The sequence below is a fragment of the Cricetulus griseus genome, chromosome 2 (assembly GCF_003668045.3).
Source record: "Cricetulus griseus strain 17A/GY chromosome 2, alternate assembly CriGri-PICRH-1.0, whole genome shotgun sequence".
NCBI lineage: Eukaryota > Metazoa > Chordata > Mammalia > Rodentia > Cricetidae > Cricetulus > Cricetulus griseus.
In genome coordinates this window covers 101,627,107-101,647,616 of record NC_048595.1, presented here as the reverse complement: position 1 = coordinate 101,647,616, position 20,510 = coordinate 101,627,107, and the positions used below count along the sequence as shown (strand labels likewise).

General features: G+C 44.4%; 1 protein-coding gene across 1 annotated transcript in view; it reads left to right on the top strand.

The window, feature by feature from the left end:
• Nucleotides 1-7,687: 7,687 nt before the first annotated feature.
• Nucleotides 7,688-20,510, top strand: part of Nfx1 (nuclear transcription factor, X-box binding 1) — a 65,842-nt gene continuing 53,019 nt past the window's right edge. Inside the window, exons 1-2 of the mRNA XM_035438698.1 lie at nt 7,688-7,835; nt 13,100-14,089. Of these exons, the coding sequence (XP_035294589.1) occupies nt 7,811-7,835; nt 13,100-14,089 (1,015 nt within the window). The 5' untranslated portion in view covers nt 7,688-7,810. The remainder of the gene's footprint in view (nt 7,836-13,099; nt 14,090-20,510) is intronic.

Genomic DNA, 20,510 nt, shown 5'->3' with positions numbered 1-20,510 from the left:
TTGGAGCCTATCCTGGCACTCGCTCTGGAGACCAGGCTGGCTTCGAACTCACAGAGATCCGCCTGCCTCTGCCTCCTGAGTGCTGGGATTAAAGTTGTGCGCCATCAACAACCAGCTAACTACTGTTTCTTATTAGTACAATTGTAGTTACCTCAAGGCTCTCCTGAAGAGGAAGTGAGGAACTAGTCCTGAGTACTCGGTTAACTTTGATGTGCTATTCTCCCAAGAGGGACTAACATAACAGTAAAAAAGAAAACCCCGAACTTCATCCTTTCCTTGTGAACTGCCTAAACTACAGATACACAGAGTAAGTTCAACTGCTACCTGATTTCAGGGTCTTTATTATTTTTAAATTCTGTTTATGGGTGTTTTGCCTGCATATGTCTACACACCATGTATGTGCAGTGCCTCACACAGTTACAGTTGTGAGCTGCCTGCTGAGGGGGCTGGGAATTGAACTTAGGTCCTCTGCTAGAGCAGTCAGTGCTCTTAACACTGAGCCATCTCTCCAGGCCCCAACTTCAGAGTCTTTACTATCTCTCTATGTGGTGGTTAATCTTGTCAGCCTGATGGGATTTGGACACACCTAGGAGACAAGCCTCTGTGTGTGCCAGTGAGAGATTATCTAGATTAGGCTAATTGAGGTGGAAGACCCACCAGTTGGTGGCATGATTCTATGGGATAGGGTGCTGGGCTGATAAAAAAGGAGAAAGCAGTTGAGCACAAGGGTTCACCACTCTGCTTCCTGAATCCTGATGCAATGTGACAGCTACCCCAAGCTTATGCCACTGTGACTGCCCACCATAATGGACTGTACCCTCAAACTGTGAGCCAAAATAAACCCTTACTTTTTAACTGGTTTGTTAAGTATTTTGTCACAACAGCCAGGCAAGTAGCTAACACATTTTCCTTTTTTTCTTTTGCTCAATCAGCTCCCTCTCCAGCCTGGCTTGGCAATTCATGTTGTCGTGTACTCGTGCTTTTCATGTTTCTGCAGATGAGACCGTAAACGTATTTGCTGTAATTTTTTGGAAAAAGCAGTGCAAGAGAAAAAGACGACATGAGACAGAGCTCGTGTGGAGGGGTTTTTATATTAGAGTGTGTGTGGAGGGGGGGGAGGAGACCAGCCTATGGGGACAGGAGCAGCAGAAAGGGGGCCAGAGAGACAGGCAGAGAGAAGCAGAGAGAAAGAAAGGCAGAGAAAGATGGGAGGTGGGCAGGGCCCTTTTAAAGGGAATGTAGTGAATGTGCACAGGTGGCTGTAGCTGAGGACGTATCAGAACCCCAAGGATAGGCCAGTACAGATGCCTGAATACTAACAATGTTAAATCCTAGTAACAGCCCAGGGACTATAAGAGCACTCAGCCCCTCCCTTCAAAAGCTCACTATCTAGTTACAAGTGGGATAAGGATTACCAGTAAACCCTCTCCCATGCCTACAAACCTCACTTTCTCAAGATGTCTTCCACGAGCAAACTTCCAATGCCTATCGTAACTTCTTGAAGCCTCTCTTGATTTTCCTGCCTTGTCTGAATTCTTCTCCTTATCTGGTCACTTGGTCTCTTCCATGAACTCTTTCTCCACTCAGCCCCTGAAATGTTTCTTCTATTGTAGTTACAACGCATACTCTTTTTTTGTTTTCTTTTGGTTTTATTTTATTTTCTTTGTCTAGACAGGATCTCATATAGCTCTGGCTGTCCTGTAACTCTCTATGTAGACCAGGCTGGCCCCGAAACAATATATACTCCTTTTTAAGGGGGGACGGGGTTTGTTTTAGACCGGGTTTCTCTGTATAGTTTTGTCTGACGTAAAAGTTGCTCTGCAGTCTCGGGTGTCCTCAAACTCACAGAGATGCCTGCCTCTGCCTCTGCTGGGATAAAAGGCGTGCGCCACCCACACCCGACTCAGTTTCTTAGTCTGGGCCTATTCCCCTCATAATGCCCGAAAGAGTAGGTCCTGACATCTTATTCTTCCTATTACACCGTACCGTTCTGATTTCACTATATTTATTAACTGAACTCTTGACCTTAATGGTCTCAGGCTCTGGATCTGAATGGTAGACATTTCATTCTGGGGATCAGGTGTGGCTAATAAATCTCTAGTATTCAGGGTTGGAGAGATGGAACAGCAGCTGAGAGCACTACTGCTCTTCTAGAGGTCCTGAGTTCAATTCCCAGCAACCACATGGTGACTCACAACCATCTGTAATGAAATCTGGTGCCCTCTCCTGGCCTGTCAGCATACAAGCAAGCAGAACACTATTCATAATAAATAAATCTTAAAAAAAAAAAAACTCTAATATTCCTGTTCTTGGTGTAATTAGAAGGGTACATTGGAATTCCTGGTTCCACAATGGTGGGGACTTTTTTCCAAAAAATTATTTTGTTTAATGAAGTTACATTTATATGTTTTAATCCCTTACCAAAGCCCATACATAATTTCCCAAAGGGAATGGCATTAATACTGAGAATGAAAATAAAAAGGTACCGGAGAATTGTGGTCTGCAATGTTGAAATGCTGAACTTTGTCAAGCAGCAATGGTCACCATGCAGTTCACACCAGTTATTCGTTATTTCTTGTCATGACTGGTCGTCTTTGTGTGTTTTCTGAAGCTATAAATAACAAAATACCACAAACTGGGCAGATTAGAAGCAGTATGCTTGACTCATAGTTCTGGAGGCTAGGAAGTCTCAGACTGGAGGGTTGTTTTTGGTGATGGACCTTCTGGTTACATCATAACACAGAGGAAAGCATCACATGGAGACACCAGAAGAGAGACAAATTGAAAACAAAAATCTCCACCCGTTTTAGTCATAATCATCCTGTTCCTAGCCTAACAGCCTTAATCTGTTCTGGACAATAGAGCCCCTATGACCCTTTTAATACTGTTACAATCGCAAACTAAATTTCAACATTGAGGTGGAGGTATATTCATATCTATATATTGCCAATTTTAATGTTTTATTTAATAACATCTTTAATACATTCCATCTTTAACCTTAAACACTTCTGTTGTTTAGTAAAAAGCAAGTTTATGACTTTGCAGCAGTCTGATCTGAGGCTTCTCATAAGACACATTGCCACAGAGGAAGCAATGACACAGTACAAAGCACACTCGTTCCCCAAAGCATGACTTACATGGTTTTATCAAGTAGGGCTTTTGAAATAGCATATGAAGGAGTTACTACTTTGCCTCATTTTTTGTTTTTGTTTTTTGAGACAGGGTTTCTCTGTAGCTTTGGAGGATGTCCTGGAACTCGCTTTGTAGACCAGGTTGACCTCGATCTGCCTCTCAAGTGCTAGGAATAAAGGCGTGTGCCACCACTGCCTGGCTACTTTGCCTCATCTTGAATGGTGTTTTCTGCTTCATTTTGATTTTTACCACCAATCAGATAGGGTGCTCTGGGAACATGTTCTATTAGTTCCAGTTGGAGTCTCACGAGAAAGCACCCCATGTGGCTAAGGGTAAGCCTGGTCTGTAAAAGGGTCCAGCCTTTACAGCCTCTGCAGAAGACGGCTCTGATGCTTGGAGGTGAAATACCTAGCCTGTTGGTGGTGGCGCACACCTTTATTCCCAGCACTAGGGAAGCAAAGGGAGGCGGATCTCTGTGAGTTCAAGGCCAGCCTGGTCTACAGAGTGAGTTCTAGGACAGCCTCCAAAGCTACAGAGAAAGCCTATCTCAAAAAAACAGAACAAACAAAACCCTTTTATGTGTATTGATTGATCTCCATTTATTCATGTTTCTGAAGTAACTTTACCTTTGTGATACTATTTCATTTTTTCTTAAGTAAACCAGAAGTTGTCTTTTATCAAAGCTGGGCTTCAAGTTTTCCGCCTTTCCCCTAAATGGCTTTCTCCTTACCAGCCCACAGTAGCCATACTGCACTCACCTCCAGGTACTTTAATTTTTAATCTTTGATGAGTCACATTTGGTTATCCACATGTACTGTGTTAGTCCACTGATCAGCAAATATTCTACTTAACTCTTCACTGTTGGCTATGTCATAGTATTCATTTATCCTGTTCTCTGACTGTTCCCTCTACAGCTCCCCAAAACTCCCCTCTCTCTACCCCTGGAAAGTTAGTGTTCCTCAGGATTCCAGTTTTTATCCTCCATACTTCTTTTGCTCAATTGTTATTTAGTGAAACTCAGCTATCCTTGTGGCTACTACTGACCTTCAGACCTATGCTTCTAACTCCTGTCTTCCTCCTGAGTTTCCTACCTGTTTTTAAAACTTTTTGGGAGTTTTATATATGAATACACTATATGTATGTCATTCCCACCCCTTCAGCTCCTCCCATATCCCCCCTCTCTTGAACTCATGACCTCTTCTATAATGATTACCTGCATGAATATGAATATGTATAACCTACTGAGTCCACTTGTGTTGCTGACATGTACATGTGTTTAGGACTGAACACTTGAGAGACTGGATATTCTTCAGGGGCCCATCCTTGGAGAGAACTGATTCTTCCTTCCTCAGCAGCCATTGACTGTTTAGAAACTTCCTCCATCCACATTGGTGTATCAACTGGAGTTGTCATTATGCAGGTCTTGTTCAGTTAACCACAGTCATCAGTGCAACATCTAGAAGACACTGACTCACAGCAAGCATCCATCCTGGTCCTCTGACTCTTAAAATCTTTATGCTCCTACCAAGTTGTTCCCTGATGTAGATGTAGAGATTGTGTTATAGAGATGTACCCACTGAGACTGGGCACCCCATGGCCACTTATTCTTTACATTTTAACCAGTTGTGGATCTCTAGTAGATTCTGTAAGCTGCAAATATCCAGCTATTTGCCAGACAATTATTTGGGTGCTCCAGACTCACACAAGCACCTCAATCACATGGCAACGACAGCCCATCATCAACTTTCTCTACATCCAAATCTCTGCTGTTTTTCTTCCAAACTAGTGCAATCATTATTCTATCATCCAAACAGAATGCTCAAGAATTGTCTCCAGTGCCTACATCTTGCTTCATTCTACACAGCCAACAAATCAGTAAGTCTTGCTTTTTAAAAAGTATTTATTATGGAGGACACAGGTTCCGCAGTGCGCATGTGGTGGTCAGAGAACAACTTGCAGGAGTTAGTTCTTTCCCCACACCATGTAGGTCCTGGCCATCGGGCTTGGCAGGAAATACCTGTATCCACTAACTTATTTCACTGACCCCAGTCCTTGCTTTTAACTCCTAAATGTTTCTCAAGCCAGTTCCCTTCTCAGTGTTCACTGGCCTAGATATATCTCATATAATCTTTCAGAATGAACGACCTGCTTTCTCTGCATGCACAATTTTACTTCCTTGAATTCGTTTGTCTTATACAACTAATCTTTCTGAATATATGTATAAGACTTGTATATGTGTATATATATGTGTGTACATAATATGTATGATTTAATACATAAATATGATTTAAAATCACTAACAGCTCCCTGACTTCACAACTGCCTTTAACTCAAGCTCCAGGGGATCCAATGCCCTCTTCTGGCCTCCAAGAACACCTACACAAAATGTGGTATACATACATGCACACATACACTGAGACAAGAACACTTGAACACACACACACACACACACACACACAAATATTGTTTTTTAAAGAAAGAAAACCCTTTAACAAGAAAAACACAGCAATCCCCACAGGAAAAAAAATAGGCAGCAGATATGAATAAGCAGTTTTAAAAAGGTAATCCACAAGGCCATCAAGAAATGTTCAAGCTTGGCGTTGACAAGAAGGTTTAGCAGTCAACAGTACTTGCTGCTAAGGCTAAGTACCTGAGTTAGATTCCTCCAGACCCATATGGTGAAAGGAAAGAACCAGTTCCCTCAAGTTGTCCTCTTACCTCCATACACGTATTTTGACACACATGTGCATACACACACACACACACACACACACACACACACACACACACACACACACACACGCACGCATCACTCTAATAAATGTAATTTAAAAACATCTTTTAAAATAGATACGGTATTATACATCAGTACTCACAAAGTAGAGACTTAGGATAGAAAGACCGTGAGATTGAAGGCCTAACTTGACTTTATAATAGCAGTTTTTAAAACGATCTTCAAGCTCAATGATTTAGAGAAAACCAAAATAAGATCTTAAACCTACCAGGTTTAAGACACTTGTCCCTATAACATCTAAATAAACTTCTAAAACACCTGTCCCTCATGCTTGCTTTCTCTATGATGAGACTAGAGATTACCACCCCTTACCTCTCCCACATCTTTCTCCAGTATCACAGACTGCTTTAACTCCTCAGGGACACACTTTGTGGGCACCCTGGATTCTGCAGACTGTAATAATACCTTGATCCTTACTTAGTAGTACCACCCAGCCCCATACCCATTCACAAATGCCTCAACTCTCTTCAGCACTCAAGTTTACGGCTGCCTGCCTATTTGGTCTGGAAGTTGTGTCCTGGTATTACTTTTTCCAAAACTAGGGGTGGTACCTAGTAAAGAAGCCTTGCCAATTCCTATCACAAGGTTTATAGTGGCCTGGCATGACAAAGGGGCAGTTCAGGTCATACCCTCTCTAGCAGTCTGGGTATGACCACTATTGTCACTACTGTAGAGGAAGGGCTAACTACTTCCCCAGCTATTTATTTCAGTTCACCCAGAATCTCCAATGGGTGCTTCAGAGCATCATCATCTTCCAGGGCCTAACAGACTCAGTGGACACCATAGTGCTACAAAATCAGTGAGGACTGGACTTACTAACAAAACCCCTTCAATCGCAGGCCACCTGGGAATAACCCATTCCCAAGAAACCCTATTAAAGCTTGCCTCCCGATCAGTTCTTTGCTGCTTCTTGCTGGAGCAGAGGCAGCCACAATAAATCTTTCCCCCTGTGTCTTTCCCAATAAATCTCCTGTGTGAGGTTTGTTGTTCAGTGTGACTTTATGACATTCCTTGCTCCCCCTCCACTATAGGATAGATATTTGTCCCTCAGAACTGCAACACTTAAAGACACATACAACAACATCATGACTTAAAGAATTCCCAGATTTGCTGGGTTCGAGACAAGTGCCACTACCCAGTAGAAAGGGCTTCTTAGTCTATAGAAGTTAAGTGCAAAGCCCTGTGACCAAAGTGGTCACAGACATCGTGGAGATTGAGACAAGGTCTTACTCACCCTGGCTAGCTTGGAACTCACTTTGTAGCTCAAGCTGGCCTGTGACCCCCCAGAGTGCTGGGATTAGAGGCCTGGGTCACCACACCTCGCCTTGAGAAATAAAACCCGAATGAAACTAAAACTTTACATTTGTATTTCTAGCTAGGAGTTCTGATGCACGCCTGTAAAGGAGGCTGAGACAAGGAAGCTCCTACTTGAAGGCCAACCTGGGGTTCCGTCGTGACAACCCCCTCCCCGCCACTGCCTTTTGATTACTACAGTACCCCCTCCTCGCCGCCTGAGTGAGTCACTCCAGGCAGACTGTATCTGAAGGCCATTTAAAGCTGGGCGGACGGCAGGGCATGACAAAAGGCTCTGCAGCCGGAGAACACAGCACCTCTGAAAACGAAAAACGATTACGCAAGTGCTGCCCAGCTCCCGCGATTCCGGGCCTCTTCAGCCACCGGTCCCCGAGATTCCGCTCACGCCGGACGCATTTGTCTGACGTCCCAAAAGCGCCTTTCCACAGTCTATTCGAGCGGCACCACCCCCGGGACCATCTACGCGCGCGCAGGAGAGCCCACTCGGCGCCGGAAATCCGGGACACGTGACCAGGTGACAGCCCTCGCTCGGTGGCGGGGCTCTCTAGAGGTGCTGCGGCACGGCACGGGATGGCGGAGGCGCCGCCGGTCTCAGGTACTGTCTGTTTCCCCGCGCGGGACCTCTGGGTGCGGCAGTTTAGTCAGCAATGAGATCGGAAGCGTTCGGGCCACTGAGGTGGCGAGAGGGGCGCGTGCTGCGCGGGGACAGGGGCTCGCGAGGGCCAAGCCACGCGCGCTGCACGTCCGGAGCCCTCCACCATCTTCCATAGGGTGGTGAAGCCCGGCCCTTGGGTTTCCGAGGTGAACGGAAGGGTCCCGGTGCCCCGCGAGCGGACTTGGGCGCCCCGAGCCCCCGCGGGCTCCTTCCGGCCTCCCCGAGGCAGTGCGGCACGGGCCGGCGGGCCGGCGAGCGGGCGGGCGTAGGCGAGGCTCCGTAGTGGGCCCCGGAGTCCAGCGAGTTTGCGCGCAGTGCTAGGGGTGTGTTTGTCACCTCTCGGAGCGGCGGCGTCCCGCGCGATCGCGAGCTGGTCCAGCCTCGAGTGGTGTGAAATCCCATTTTGCCATGACGTGTGTGATCCAGTCTCAGTTTCCTCATCTGTCAGTTTGGAGTAGTAAGCTAATTCCCTGGCCCTACCCGTTCTGTCCCTAATTGTTGGTTCACTTTCCTTCCCGGAGCCACTCTGTGGTACAGACAGCCTCATTTGACTGTTAATGTAAGTTATTTCCATTTTCTTCATGGTGTATTGGTAGATATGGGGTTTCAAATTTTGTGGACAGCCATCAAAAAGAAACATTTTTGTACTGGGATATTAGTGCACACTTAGCCAAACGTAAACGTGAACCATGAAACTGGAGAGTTGGTGCTTTTGTGTAAGAACACTAACTCCTTCCCCAAGAACCACGTCGGTTTGCACAACCACCTGTCACTCCATCTCTAGATATGACGCCCTCTGCTGGCCACCGTGGGTATCCGCACACACGTGGCATATATCCTGACCCCCTCCTCACTGTAAGGTGCCCGCTAACACACACACACTCTACAACAAAAATTTAAGTGAACCAAGTGTTTCAGTGTTATCAGGCATAGTGGCACACGACTTTAATCCCAACACTAGGGAGGCTGAAGCAGGAGTATCTTTGAGTTCGAAGCCAGCCTTGTCTACATAGCCAGTTCAGGCCAGCCAGGGTTACATAGTGAGCCCTTGTCTTGGAAGGGTGGGGTGAGGGTTGAGGGGGAAGAAACAGTAGTTTCTTTTACTATCAACATACTCTAACGTTAAGATTTAAAAAACTACTTGTCTTCATGGCCTGCTCTTCCTGAAAATCAGAACAGCAATGTCCAACATTATCTTGAATTATAGTTGTCTTTCTGACAAATGGACAAGGCACTAGTAAGGCTATGCACGTATTTGTGTACTGCAACAGGTAAGGTGTGCATTCCTGTCTCAGTGAAAGAGTAGAAGAGCATACTGCATTGGCTACCCTAAACTTGGTTTGGATATAAAACTCTTTTGTTTGTTTGTTTTTGTTTTTCGAGACAGGGTTTCTCTGTGTAGCTTTGGAGCCTATCCTGGCACTCGCTCTGGAGACCAGGCTGGCTTCGATCTCACAGAGATTCTCCTGCCTCGGCCTCCTGCCTCTCTGTTGGGATTAAAGGTGTGTGCCACCAACGCCCGGCCGCCAGATATAAAACTCTTGATGAGTGGAAAACTTTAGGCAGATACGTTATTATTTTCTCTCTCTCTCTAGGCCTTCACTAGCCCTCTAAACTGGATCTGTTCATGGTCTCATCTTTACATTGACTTCTGACTTAGATATTTGAAGCAGAGTTGAGTGAGGGCTAGTTGTGACTCATAACTTTGGGACTGTGTCCTAGGTCACTACTTCCACTCCCTAAAGCATTTACTGAGTCCCTTGTTCAAGAAATCCCTACTTCCTGGTTCTATGGTATTTGTTATTTCTTACTGTAACATCCTCTCTAGTTCACATGTTCCCTAAGGCAGTGGTTCTCAACCTTCCTAAGGCTGCAACCCTTTACTACATCCCTCACGTTGTGGGGGCCCCCAACCACAAAGTTACTTTTGTTGCTACTTCATAACTAATTTTGCTACTGTTATGAATCGTAATGTAAATATCTGTGTTTTCTGATGGTATTGGGTGACCCCTGTGAAAGAGTGGATTAACTTTCAAAGGGATCAAGACCCACAGGTTGAGAACTGCTGAACTAAGGTCTTAAATGGCAGACTAATGAAGAATGGAAGAATCTTTTTTTTTTTTTCCATGATCAGATTTTCTTTTTTCTCCCCCTGTACCCTCCCCCCAAAAAATAGACAGCCCTGGCTGTCCTGGAACCTGCTTTGTAGACCAAGCTGGCCTCGAACTCACAGAGATCCACCTTCCTCTGCCCACCAACCCAGTGCTGCCCAGCTATGATCAGACTTTCTAATGCCAACTTTGTGGACAACACTGTACATTGCTGTGTTTTGTTGGGTCTCTGGTGCCCCTTACTTGTGTTATAATGATGCCTTGTGAGAAGACAGCTCACTTAGACTTAAAATAGTGAAACAAGCATCTGGACTGTGCTCTGGTACAGTTTCCCGATTCATGTGCCCCTTTTCCCTTCCTTGTGTCTCTTTAAGGGTCTTTCTGAGGCCTTCGGCTTAGGGCTAGTGGAAACACAACTATGTATAGCTAGGTCCCGCATGGTCTGGATCTGTTCACTACTATTCAATGTGAAACATCCTTTACCAGGCTGTTGGGCAGCATTACTGACCTTTTTTTCAAGCCCCTCCATCCTTGCTTCTTCAAAGCAGTAAAGAAATGTATAATACTTCTTGGTACAGTTTACTCGTTCCCACTTTTAAATTTATCACGTTTCTAGAATACCTCTACCACTCTCTGAGTTTGTCTAAACCTCTTGCCATTGTGTGAGGCCCTCCACCCTCAAGACACTACCTATGTGGAAGTGTTTGGGACAGATCCTGGATTGAATGAGAGGTTTCTCTATGGCCTTTATGATCTCGCCAATTCTTCACTATGTTTCTATGGTATCTGCTGCCTTGACCCTTTGAATGTGCAGTGTAAGAATCAGCACAAAGTCATGAATGCTACATGTCCTAAGTCAGAATTCTGAGCTGCCTTGGAGTGCCTGTGGCCTTGGGCAAATTACTGTGCTCTAGTTTTCTCATTTGGAATGTGAAGATTAAATGAGTTAATGGGGCTGGAGAGATGGCTCAGCTGTTAAGAGCACTTTATGCTCCTCCAAAAGACCAAGTTTGGTTCTTAGCTCCTACACACCAGGTGACTCAACTGCCTGTAACTCCAGCTCCAGGGGATCTGATATCTTCTCTTGCCTCAGGACACCCACATACTCATGGTGTACACACACACAGATACCTTCACGTACACAATTAAAATGGAATAAAGAAGTTAACACGTGGAAAGTGCTTAGAAAAGCGGTGTGGTGCACAACTTTAATCACAGAGACAGGCAGATTTCTGTGTGTTCGAGGCCAGCCTGGTCTACAGAGTGAGTGCCAGGACGGGTTCCAAAGCTACACAGAGAAACCCTATCTCAAAAAAAAAAAAAGAAGACAGAAAAAGAAAAGTGCTTAGAAGAGTGTGTAGCACATACTAAGTACCTAGTAAGTGCCAGGCTGTATTATTAAACTTGAAATCCCATTGGAGTCTGTGTTCAGATAGTCGTGGCTCTAAAAACAATAATGTAGCCGGGCGTTGGTGGCACACGCCTTTAATCCCAGCACTCGGGAGGCAGAGGCAGGCAGATCTCTGTGAGTTCGAGGCCAGCCTGGTCTCAGAGCGAGTGCCAGGATAGGCTCCAAAGCTACACAGAGAAACCCTGTCTCGAAAAACCAAAAATAAATAAATAAATAAATAAATAAAATAATGAGGCGTTTTAACTACTGTAGGCATGTTATTACTTTACTAACTTGCTTAGGATCCCTAGCAACTCTGATATAGGGATTATGTTTTCCATTACATATAAGAAAACTGGGACTAAGTAACATACTAAAGTATGATAAAGCAGGACATGATAGTGCATGTAATTACATCACTGAGAAGGTTGAGGCAAGAGGATTGGAAGTTTGAAGCTAGCCTGGACTACCTAGTGAGGCCTTTTCTCAAATGACAGATGACTTCAAATAACAATAAATAGTAGGCAGAGACTTAAATTCATGCCTTACAGACTGTTGAGTGCTACTGTAACTGACTTTGTTACTGACTAGTTTTGTATCACTAGGCAGATAGTCTCTCTCTGTCTTCCTTCTCTCTCCCTCTCTTCTCCCTCCACCTCAACAGAGTCTTATTATGTAGCCCTGGCTGACCCAAACTCACTGTGTAGACCAGGCAGGCTCAAGCTTACAGGCATCTGCCTGCCTCCACTTTCTGAGTGCTGGGATTAAAAGTGTGCACCACCATGTCCCTGCTCTGGCAGATGATGTCTTTAGGCTGCAGGAACTGAGCTAGCTGTACTCAGAATTACCTTGTGGGGGTAATGAGTAGGCTGAAGTTAAAGTAAGGTTAAATCTTAAGACTTGGAAATTTTAGAACATATTGTAGGAGTTACATGTAAAAAAAAAAAAACCTATATTCCTAGGGAGAAGAGATGGGGACTAGCATACTCACTATGCTAATAGTATCTGTATAGACTCTTAGGAGCCATAATAACCCTCTGAAATAAACATTGTTATCCTTTGTTACAGATGTAGGAACTAAAGCTAAGGATAGTCAGGTGATACCCCTAAACTCATTCAGACTTTAAACCCATTTTAGCTGATATTTTAAATCCTGTTTGCTTGCTATTAAGCAATGCTGCTTTAGTGTTTGGAAAGATCATGTGGATGACCAATATCTCATCCCTAACCCTGACCTTCATTTTTTTAGTGAGACAGAGTCTCACTCTGGAACCTGAGCTGGCCTCAAACTTGCGATCCTCCTGCCTAGGCCTCTCCAGTGCTGAGATTAGAGGCATGTACCAACATGCTCTGCCCTCTTCCAAGGTTTTGGTTTTGGTTATAGGTTCTCTTGTAGCTCAGGCTCTTCTTGGATTTCACTCCCAAGTGAGGGATTGGCAGTGCATTAAGATTTTTGGATAAATGTGTGTTCATAGTGCTAGATGGCCTTGGTCATCAGTGGATATCAGTATGGCCACTATAGACATGGGATACTAATTGCCGTCCACAAGGCCTGAGAGCCTGACACTTTAATAGGAGACTGATCTCATTAAGCCTGTTTTATATAACTTTATTAAGAAAATTCTTTTAGCTATGCCTTTTAGAGTCTTATGGGCTTCATAAGCAACATTAATTTCTTACTGGATATCTTTCTTGTTTCCTAGGCACTTTTAAATTCAATACAGATGCTGCTGAATTCATTCCTCAGGAGAGAAAAAATTCTGATCTAAATTGTGGGACCCAAAGAAGACTAGACTCTAATAGGATTGGCAGAAGAAATTACAGTTCCTCACCTCCCTGTCACCTTCCTAGGCAGATACCTTATGATGATGTCTCTGCTATTCATCAGCACAGTTACGCCTCTGGAAGCAAACCTAAGAGTCAGCAGGGTTTTTTCCAATCGTCTAATAAATCACTCAAGAACCATGGCCTTCAGAGTCAGCCATGGCAGAAATTGAGGAATGAAAAGCACCAAAGCAGAGTCAAGAAAGCACAAGGGCTCACTGACCAGACGTCAGATGCATCTAGTTTAGAAAGTGTAGCCAGGTCAGAGAGTGGAACAGACCCAAGGGAGCACAGCCCTTCTGAGAGTGAGAAAGATGTGGTTATTGCAGATCCCAGGGGAGCAAAACCCAAAAAGGCAGCACAGCTTATATACAACTATGGCAGAGGTCAAAAGGCCAAAGGGAAACTCAAATGTGATTGGGGTAATAGAATGAGCCCTAAGTCTGAGGATGAAAATGCCAGACCTGTGGGGGTTTCCCCCACTGACATTTCAGATGTGTCCTGTAGAAAACCAGTAGCGGATGGAAGTGTGTCAAGACGGAATGAGCAGAGAAGATACCCACAGAAAAGGCCTCCCTGGGAAGTGGAGGGCGCCAGACCACGACCAGGCAGGAACCCACCCAAACAGGAGAGTCAACGACATATAAATTCAGGGCCCAAAAACAACATGCCCCCCATTCCAAAGGATAATCTCAGAGAAAGGCCAACCAAGTCAGCCTGCGACACTGGGAATTTGGCAGTTGTCAACAAGTCTTCCAGAAGGGTTGACCAAGAGAAGAATGCTGTAAGGAGACAGGACCCTCAAGTGCTCTCCCCTTTCCCCAGAGGCAAACAGAGCCATGTGCTGAAGAACGTGGAAACACATACAGGTAAGTGTGTCTGGAGGGTAGGCAAGATCACTTGATGTTAATTTTCAAGCAATACACTCACATATTTAGAAACTAGAAAATAAAAAAGGCAACACAGTGAAGTCTTTACCTTAATCTGGCTGGCGCCTGCTTGGATCCTGCCACTACCCATTGCTGCCCTCATTGGTAACCTCTTACTTTTTTGGTTTGTTTGTTTGTTCGTTGTTTGTTTGAGACAGGGTTGCAAGCTCTCTGCCACTGAGATATACCCCCAAATCTTTACTGTTTGAGACACTATCTTTATAAGTTACCCAGGGTGGCCTTGAACTTGCTCTGTAATCCAGGCAGGACTTGGACTTGTGCTCCTCCTGCCTCAACATCCTAAGTAGCTGGTATTACAAACAAGCCTGTACCAGCACTTTTTTGGTTTACTGATTTTCCTCCAATAAATCATTGTGTAAGGGCTTTAAACGTAGCTATCTGGTTATTTGTTTTTTGAGTTATGATAGCAGAAGCAGGACATGCTAACATTTCATTGCCCCTATTGATCACAGCTTGTATCACCTCTCTTCATCTTGTTTGCTCCATTGTGATGATCCTGTCTCCTGCCTTAATTCTTTTTTCAGTTTATCTTTTGCTCCATCAGTTAACAATTTCTCCAAAAGGTATCTTGAACTCATCATTCCTGTCTTGGGTTCTGTCACCTATAGATTCTGGCTTCTGCTTTCCTCAGCAGTCCCATCTTCTGTTGCTATACTCGCTGCCATTTTATTCCAGATTCCTTTCTGTTTTGTCTATACAAGCTGTTGTATGCAGTTCCTTCTAGCTAGAGTTCCTGTCCTTAGCTCACCGTTAAACTTTTTTGTTGTTGTTTGTTGTTTATTTTTTTATTTTATTTATTTATTTATTTGGTTTTTTGAGACAGGGTTTCTCTGTGGCTTTGGAGGCTGTCCTGGCTAGCTCTTGTAGACCAGGCTGGTCTCGAACTCACAGAGATCCTCCTGCCACTGCCTCTCGAGTGCTGGGATTAAAGGTGTTTGCCACCACTGCCTGGCTGTTTATTTGATTTTTACTTTCAATTTTTTTGAAGTCTTTATATACTTTCAATTTTTTATGTGTATGGCTGTTTCACCTGTATGTATATCTATGCACTATGTGTGCACCTGGTGCCCATGGAGGCCAGAAGAGGATGTCAGGCCCCCTAGAACTGAAGTTACAGCTGATTGTAAGCCACCAATGCTGGGAATCAAACCCAAATCCACTAGAAGAAGCAGCCTGTGCTCTTATGCACTGAGACATCTCTCATCCCCTTATTTTTGTTTTGAAACACGGTCTCACTTTGTAGCCCTGGCTAGCCTGGAACTTGCTATGTAGACTAGGCTGGCCTTGAATTCAGAAATCTGACTGTGTCCTGGGTGCTGGGATTAAAGATTTGTGTGTGTGAGTGTGCACCTGAATGTATGTGTGTGCATCACATGTGTGCCAAGAAGCCCTCTGAGGCCAGAAGAAGGCATCAGATCCCCTAGAACTGAAGGTACAGGTGGTCATAAGCTGCCATAGGAGTGCTGGGAACTGAACTCAGGTCCTTAGCAGGATTAGTACGCCACTGAGCCATCTCTTCAGCTTTAAACTCCCTTTAGACAGGATCTCGCTTTGCACACCCTGACTGGCTTGGAAGTCCCTATGTAGATCAAGCTGGGCTAGAACTCGTAGAGTTTCTCTGCCTTCCCAAGCGCTAGGATTAAAGGTTTGTGCTTCAGTTCCAGGACTAAACTATACTTGTTTCTAAAGCTAATTGAGTTACATATCCAGGGAGCCTTTTGTTATCCCTATAGTATTTATTTCTTCCAGTCCTTAACAAGCATGTCTTGGTGTATCATTTCCATACTTCTGTTTCCAAATTTATCACTTGAAACCATAATTTGTGCCGTTAATCCCAGCACTTGGGAGGCAGAGGGAAGCAGATCGAAGAGTTCTAGGCCAGCCTATTCTACAGAGCAAGTTCCAGAACAGCCAGAGCTACACAGAGAAACCCTATCTAGAAAAAGAAAAGAAAATTTAAACCATAATTTGTTTCCATGACAGTGCTAAGAGTCTTAGACTAGTTAAGAAGAAGATACTTTCTTCCCTTTTTTTGAGTCTCCCTATGTAGTCCTGGCCTGTGAGTGCTGGGATTAAAGGTATGTACCACCACCCCCTGCTATGTTTGTTTCTTTATTTTTAGATACGGGTGTTCCCTGTGTAGTCCTGGCTGGAACTTGTTAGATAGACAAGGCTGACCTTGAACTAACAAAAATCTTCCTTTCCCTACCTCTTAGTGCTGGGACTCAAGGCATGGGCCACTCTCCTTGGCCTAAATACCATATCCATCCATCTTTCTTTTTTCCTTGTGGTGTTCTTGCCTCACACAACTCTCAGAATAATTGTTAGTCAGCTCTGACTGTTGCACAGAACTTAGTTTGAACTAAATACTTCCTGTAAGTACATTCTACCCTTTGGTTTTTCTGAAGAGGCTCAGCTTCTCTCTCCTCACAGCTCCCTTCTTTGCAAAGAAACCTTTTATACCATTTGAAGACATTCCTTATTTTGCCCTGAGTGTGTGTTTTATCAAGGCAAAGAGCTCTAGCACTGGGAAGACTGGATTTTTTTTTTTTTTTTTTTTTTTTTTTTTTTGGTTTTTCGAGACAGGGTTTCTCTGTGTAGCTTTGGAGCCTATCCTGGCACTCACTCTGGAGACCAGGCTGGCTTCGAACTCACAGAGATCCACCTGCCTCTGCCTCCCAAGTGCTGGGATTAAAGGCATGTGCCACTAACACCTGGCTGGAAAACTGAATTTGAGGACAAACTGTACTACTTAGTAACAAGACCCTCCGTGTGTGTTGGGGGTGGGGGATAACTTCTGTAAGTAACTTCCTTGTGAACTTTCACCTTAATTGGTCTCCTTTTGTTTGAATGTGAGACTTTGACCTAATCAATGATGCCACCACCTGCCCTGGGCCTGTTTTTTCACTGAGCTCCCCAAACCTCACTCCCACAGTGTTAATCTGTATGGCCTCAAACTCATATCTACCTGTTTTTACCTCCCTACCCCTGCTTATATCAACTTCCTTAAGAACAGCTGCCTTGCCAGACTGGGATGGACAGTGGTGATGCACCCCTTTAATCCTAGCACTCGAGAAGCAGGGGCATAGTGATCTCTGTGAGTTGAGACCAGCCTGGTCTACAAGAGCTAATTCCAGGATAGCCTCCAAAACCACAGAGAAACCCTGCCTCAAACCCCCCCCCAAAAAAAAAGTTTGTTGGTGTATCTGAAAAGTTTGCAGTTGGTTAGTACTTCTGTGGTCTCCAGGTTATTTCAGTGGGTTGTGTCCTTTCACTGACATACTGTTCAACTAGAATCATGCAGTGGACACACAGTCATGTCAGAGAAATGGTGGGGTGATAGTCCCCCAGAAAAACTCAGGTCTCCGGGGTCTCAGCCCAGGTCCTCGGTCACCCCAATCACCAGACAGATTCGAAAGCTTGCTGCAAACTGCATGAGGCTTTATTGTTTTTTTAACGAGCTAACCTCATGTTAGCTCGGGTCTTCCACCCACCCGCCATGGCAGATGGCTAGCAAAGACACTGCAAAGCGTCTACATAGAGATCTTATAGGGCAGCGTAAGGGTAGTGTCTAAGGGTACGCACAGGCTCAGGATTGGTGTGCCTCCAGGCGTGGAGGGCTTGCCCTGTTTTGATTGGCCAACTGGTTGTTATGGTCCATAGTCCCTCCCAGGGTGGTTGCTATGCTCTGTGCGTCATTGCTGTGCACTTGTCTGTAAAGCACACCCAGAGCTGTAAAGCATAGCACCACCAGCTAACTTCTGATTGGTTCCTTGTCACGAGGCAGGCACCTAACCTCTAGTGACTAAGGCAAGGTCAGAAAAGCACGTGTCTGGCTGTTATGGCTGCCGAAATGGGGAGCTGGTCCCTTCAGGGGAAGCCCTAGTGCAAAAGGCCTATGGAAACTGAAAAAGGCCAGTGGTCAGACAGGACTTGCACCTAGCAAGGTCAAGTCTTGGCACTGAAACCCGATAGTTTTCCATATCAGAGCAGCTCTAGAATTCCATAACTACCATATTTTACCATTAGATATGCTTTGATAAAAACCAAAGAGAATGGTACTATTGCCAATGAGAGATTTATATTTCTCTAGGACCTCTTTGGAGCCATTTGTTATGTGGATGCCCTCTATGTCCAAGGTACCACTCTAATAAAAATCTTTGTTCCCAAGTAGGGTACACTCAGTGTATACAGTTAGATAATAAACAATACAATACATAATACATGGTTTATCAGATAAGTTTTGTTTTCTTTTTATAAGACGATCTGTGACCTAGGTGAGCCTCCGAGTCTTGATCCTCCTGTCTCAGCACCAGGAATGCCTGGTGTACCGTGATGCCTGACACTGTCAAGTAGCTGTAAATGTTGCTGAGGAAAAATACAGTGTGGGAGAAGAATAGGTTATGTTCAGGGAGTGAATTGCAACTTTTGTAAGTGTGGCTGAGGACTGTTGCATGAGGAAGTCACGTTTTGAATAAATACTGTGGTGAATGAGGAGCTGAGCCATTCAGGCATCTAGGGCCAGTGTTGGGCACAGTGTGGAGCATAAAGTCCCCAGGCAGAAATCTACTGACTGAGAAAAGTAAGATCAATGGACCTGGGAAGAGATGGGGCTACTGTGAGGATTTGTGCTTTTACAGGCACAAGGTAAGTACTATTAACAAGGGGCTAGGGAGATGGCTTAGCAGTAAAAGCACTGGTTACTCTTCCAAAAGACCCAGGTTCAGTTCTAGCATCCACAAACTCTGGTTCCATGGAATCTGACACTTTCCTCTGGCCTCTGAGGTCACCAGGCATACATGTGGTACACATGTAGGCAAAACACTCATAACATAAAGGTTATTTTTGTTTTGTTTTGATTGGTAAGCTTTGACCAGGAGAGTACATCCAATTTTCTGTACCACCCCTGTACCAAAACTGGGACTTGAACCTAGCGCTTCTTGGTGTCAGGCAAGCATTTATGACTGAGTTGTATTCCTACCTCTTTCTCCTTTTTGTTTTGAGACAGTGTCTCACTGAGTTGCCTAAGCTAGCCTTGCCATTATTCTGTATCAGGTAGGTCATAAACTTGTGATCCTCCTTCATGAGTCTGCCAAGTAGCTGGTATTGCTGGCTTACGGCCACCAGGCCAGACTTAATTTACAGTTTGTTGCTCTTATTGCTGTGGTCAAACGTAGAAAGACTAGTAAGGAAAGCACTGTAATAATCCAGGTAAATGGAAAGCATCTTAGACCAGAATGAGAGCAGCAGATATTGGGTTCTAGATATATTCTGCAGATTGCTGACAAAATATGCAGTGTGTGAGAGAAAGCCTTTATAAAGGACTTACCAGTAACGTGTGAGGGTTCCACAGTCGGTAGCCACCCATCAACACATCTGTATGATTTATATCTTAATGACCCAACTTCACTGAAACTGGATTATAAAAGAGTAGTTATAAGGCAGGTGTGTTGCATATCTTCATTCAAAGCCCTCTGGACATAGAGGAAGGAGGACTGAGGGTGGCCTGAGCCCCATAGCAAGACTGTCTTATCATGAGCAACAAAAAGCTGCTTATTAATAAACTATAAGAATAATGGCCAGGCAGTGGTGGCACACACCTTTAATCCCAGCACTTGGGAGGCAGGGGCAGGCAGATCTGTATGAGTTTGAGACCAGCCTGGTCTACAGAGCGAGTGCCAAGAGAGACTCCAAAGCTACACAGAGAAACTCTGTCTCGAAAAACAAACAAACAAAAAAGAATAATGAGTAAGATAACCTAGCTGGGTATGGTAGCACTTGAGAAGTGGAGACAGGAGAAAACGGAGTTACAGACCAGCCTGGCTTACATAAGACCCTGTATCAAAAAGTCTAAATAAATTAGATAAAATGACAAAAAAATCAAAACAGCAGATGATTATAATACTCTTAGGTCTATTCAGTATTTACTATTATTTATTATTTTCTTTGTGATTTTTGTTTTGTTTTTCCAGACAGGGTTTCTTTTTTTTTTTTTCTTTTAAATAATTTATTTTGCCTACATGTATATTTGGATGAGGGTGTTAGATACCCTGGAACCAGAATCACAAGACAGGTGTGAGCTACCATGTGGGTTTTGGGAATCAAACTGAAATCCTCTGGAAGAGCAAGCAGCAAGTACTCTTAACCTCTGAGCCATCTCTCCAGTCCCTGTAAGGTTTCTCTGTGTAGCTTTGGAGTCTGTCCTGGAACTCACTCTGTAGACCATGCTGGCCTCAAACTCACCCAGATCCCTCTGCCTCTGCCTCTGCCCCACTTATTTGTGATGTTTGATACAAACTTTCATTATGTAGCCCAAGCTGTCTTGAATATTTGAGGTCAA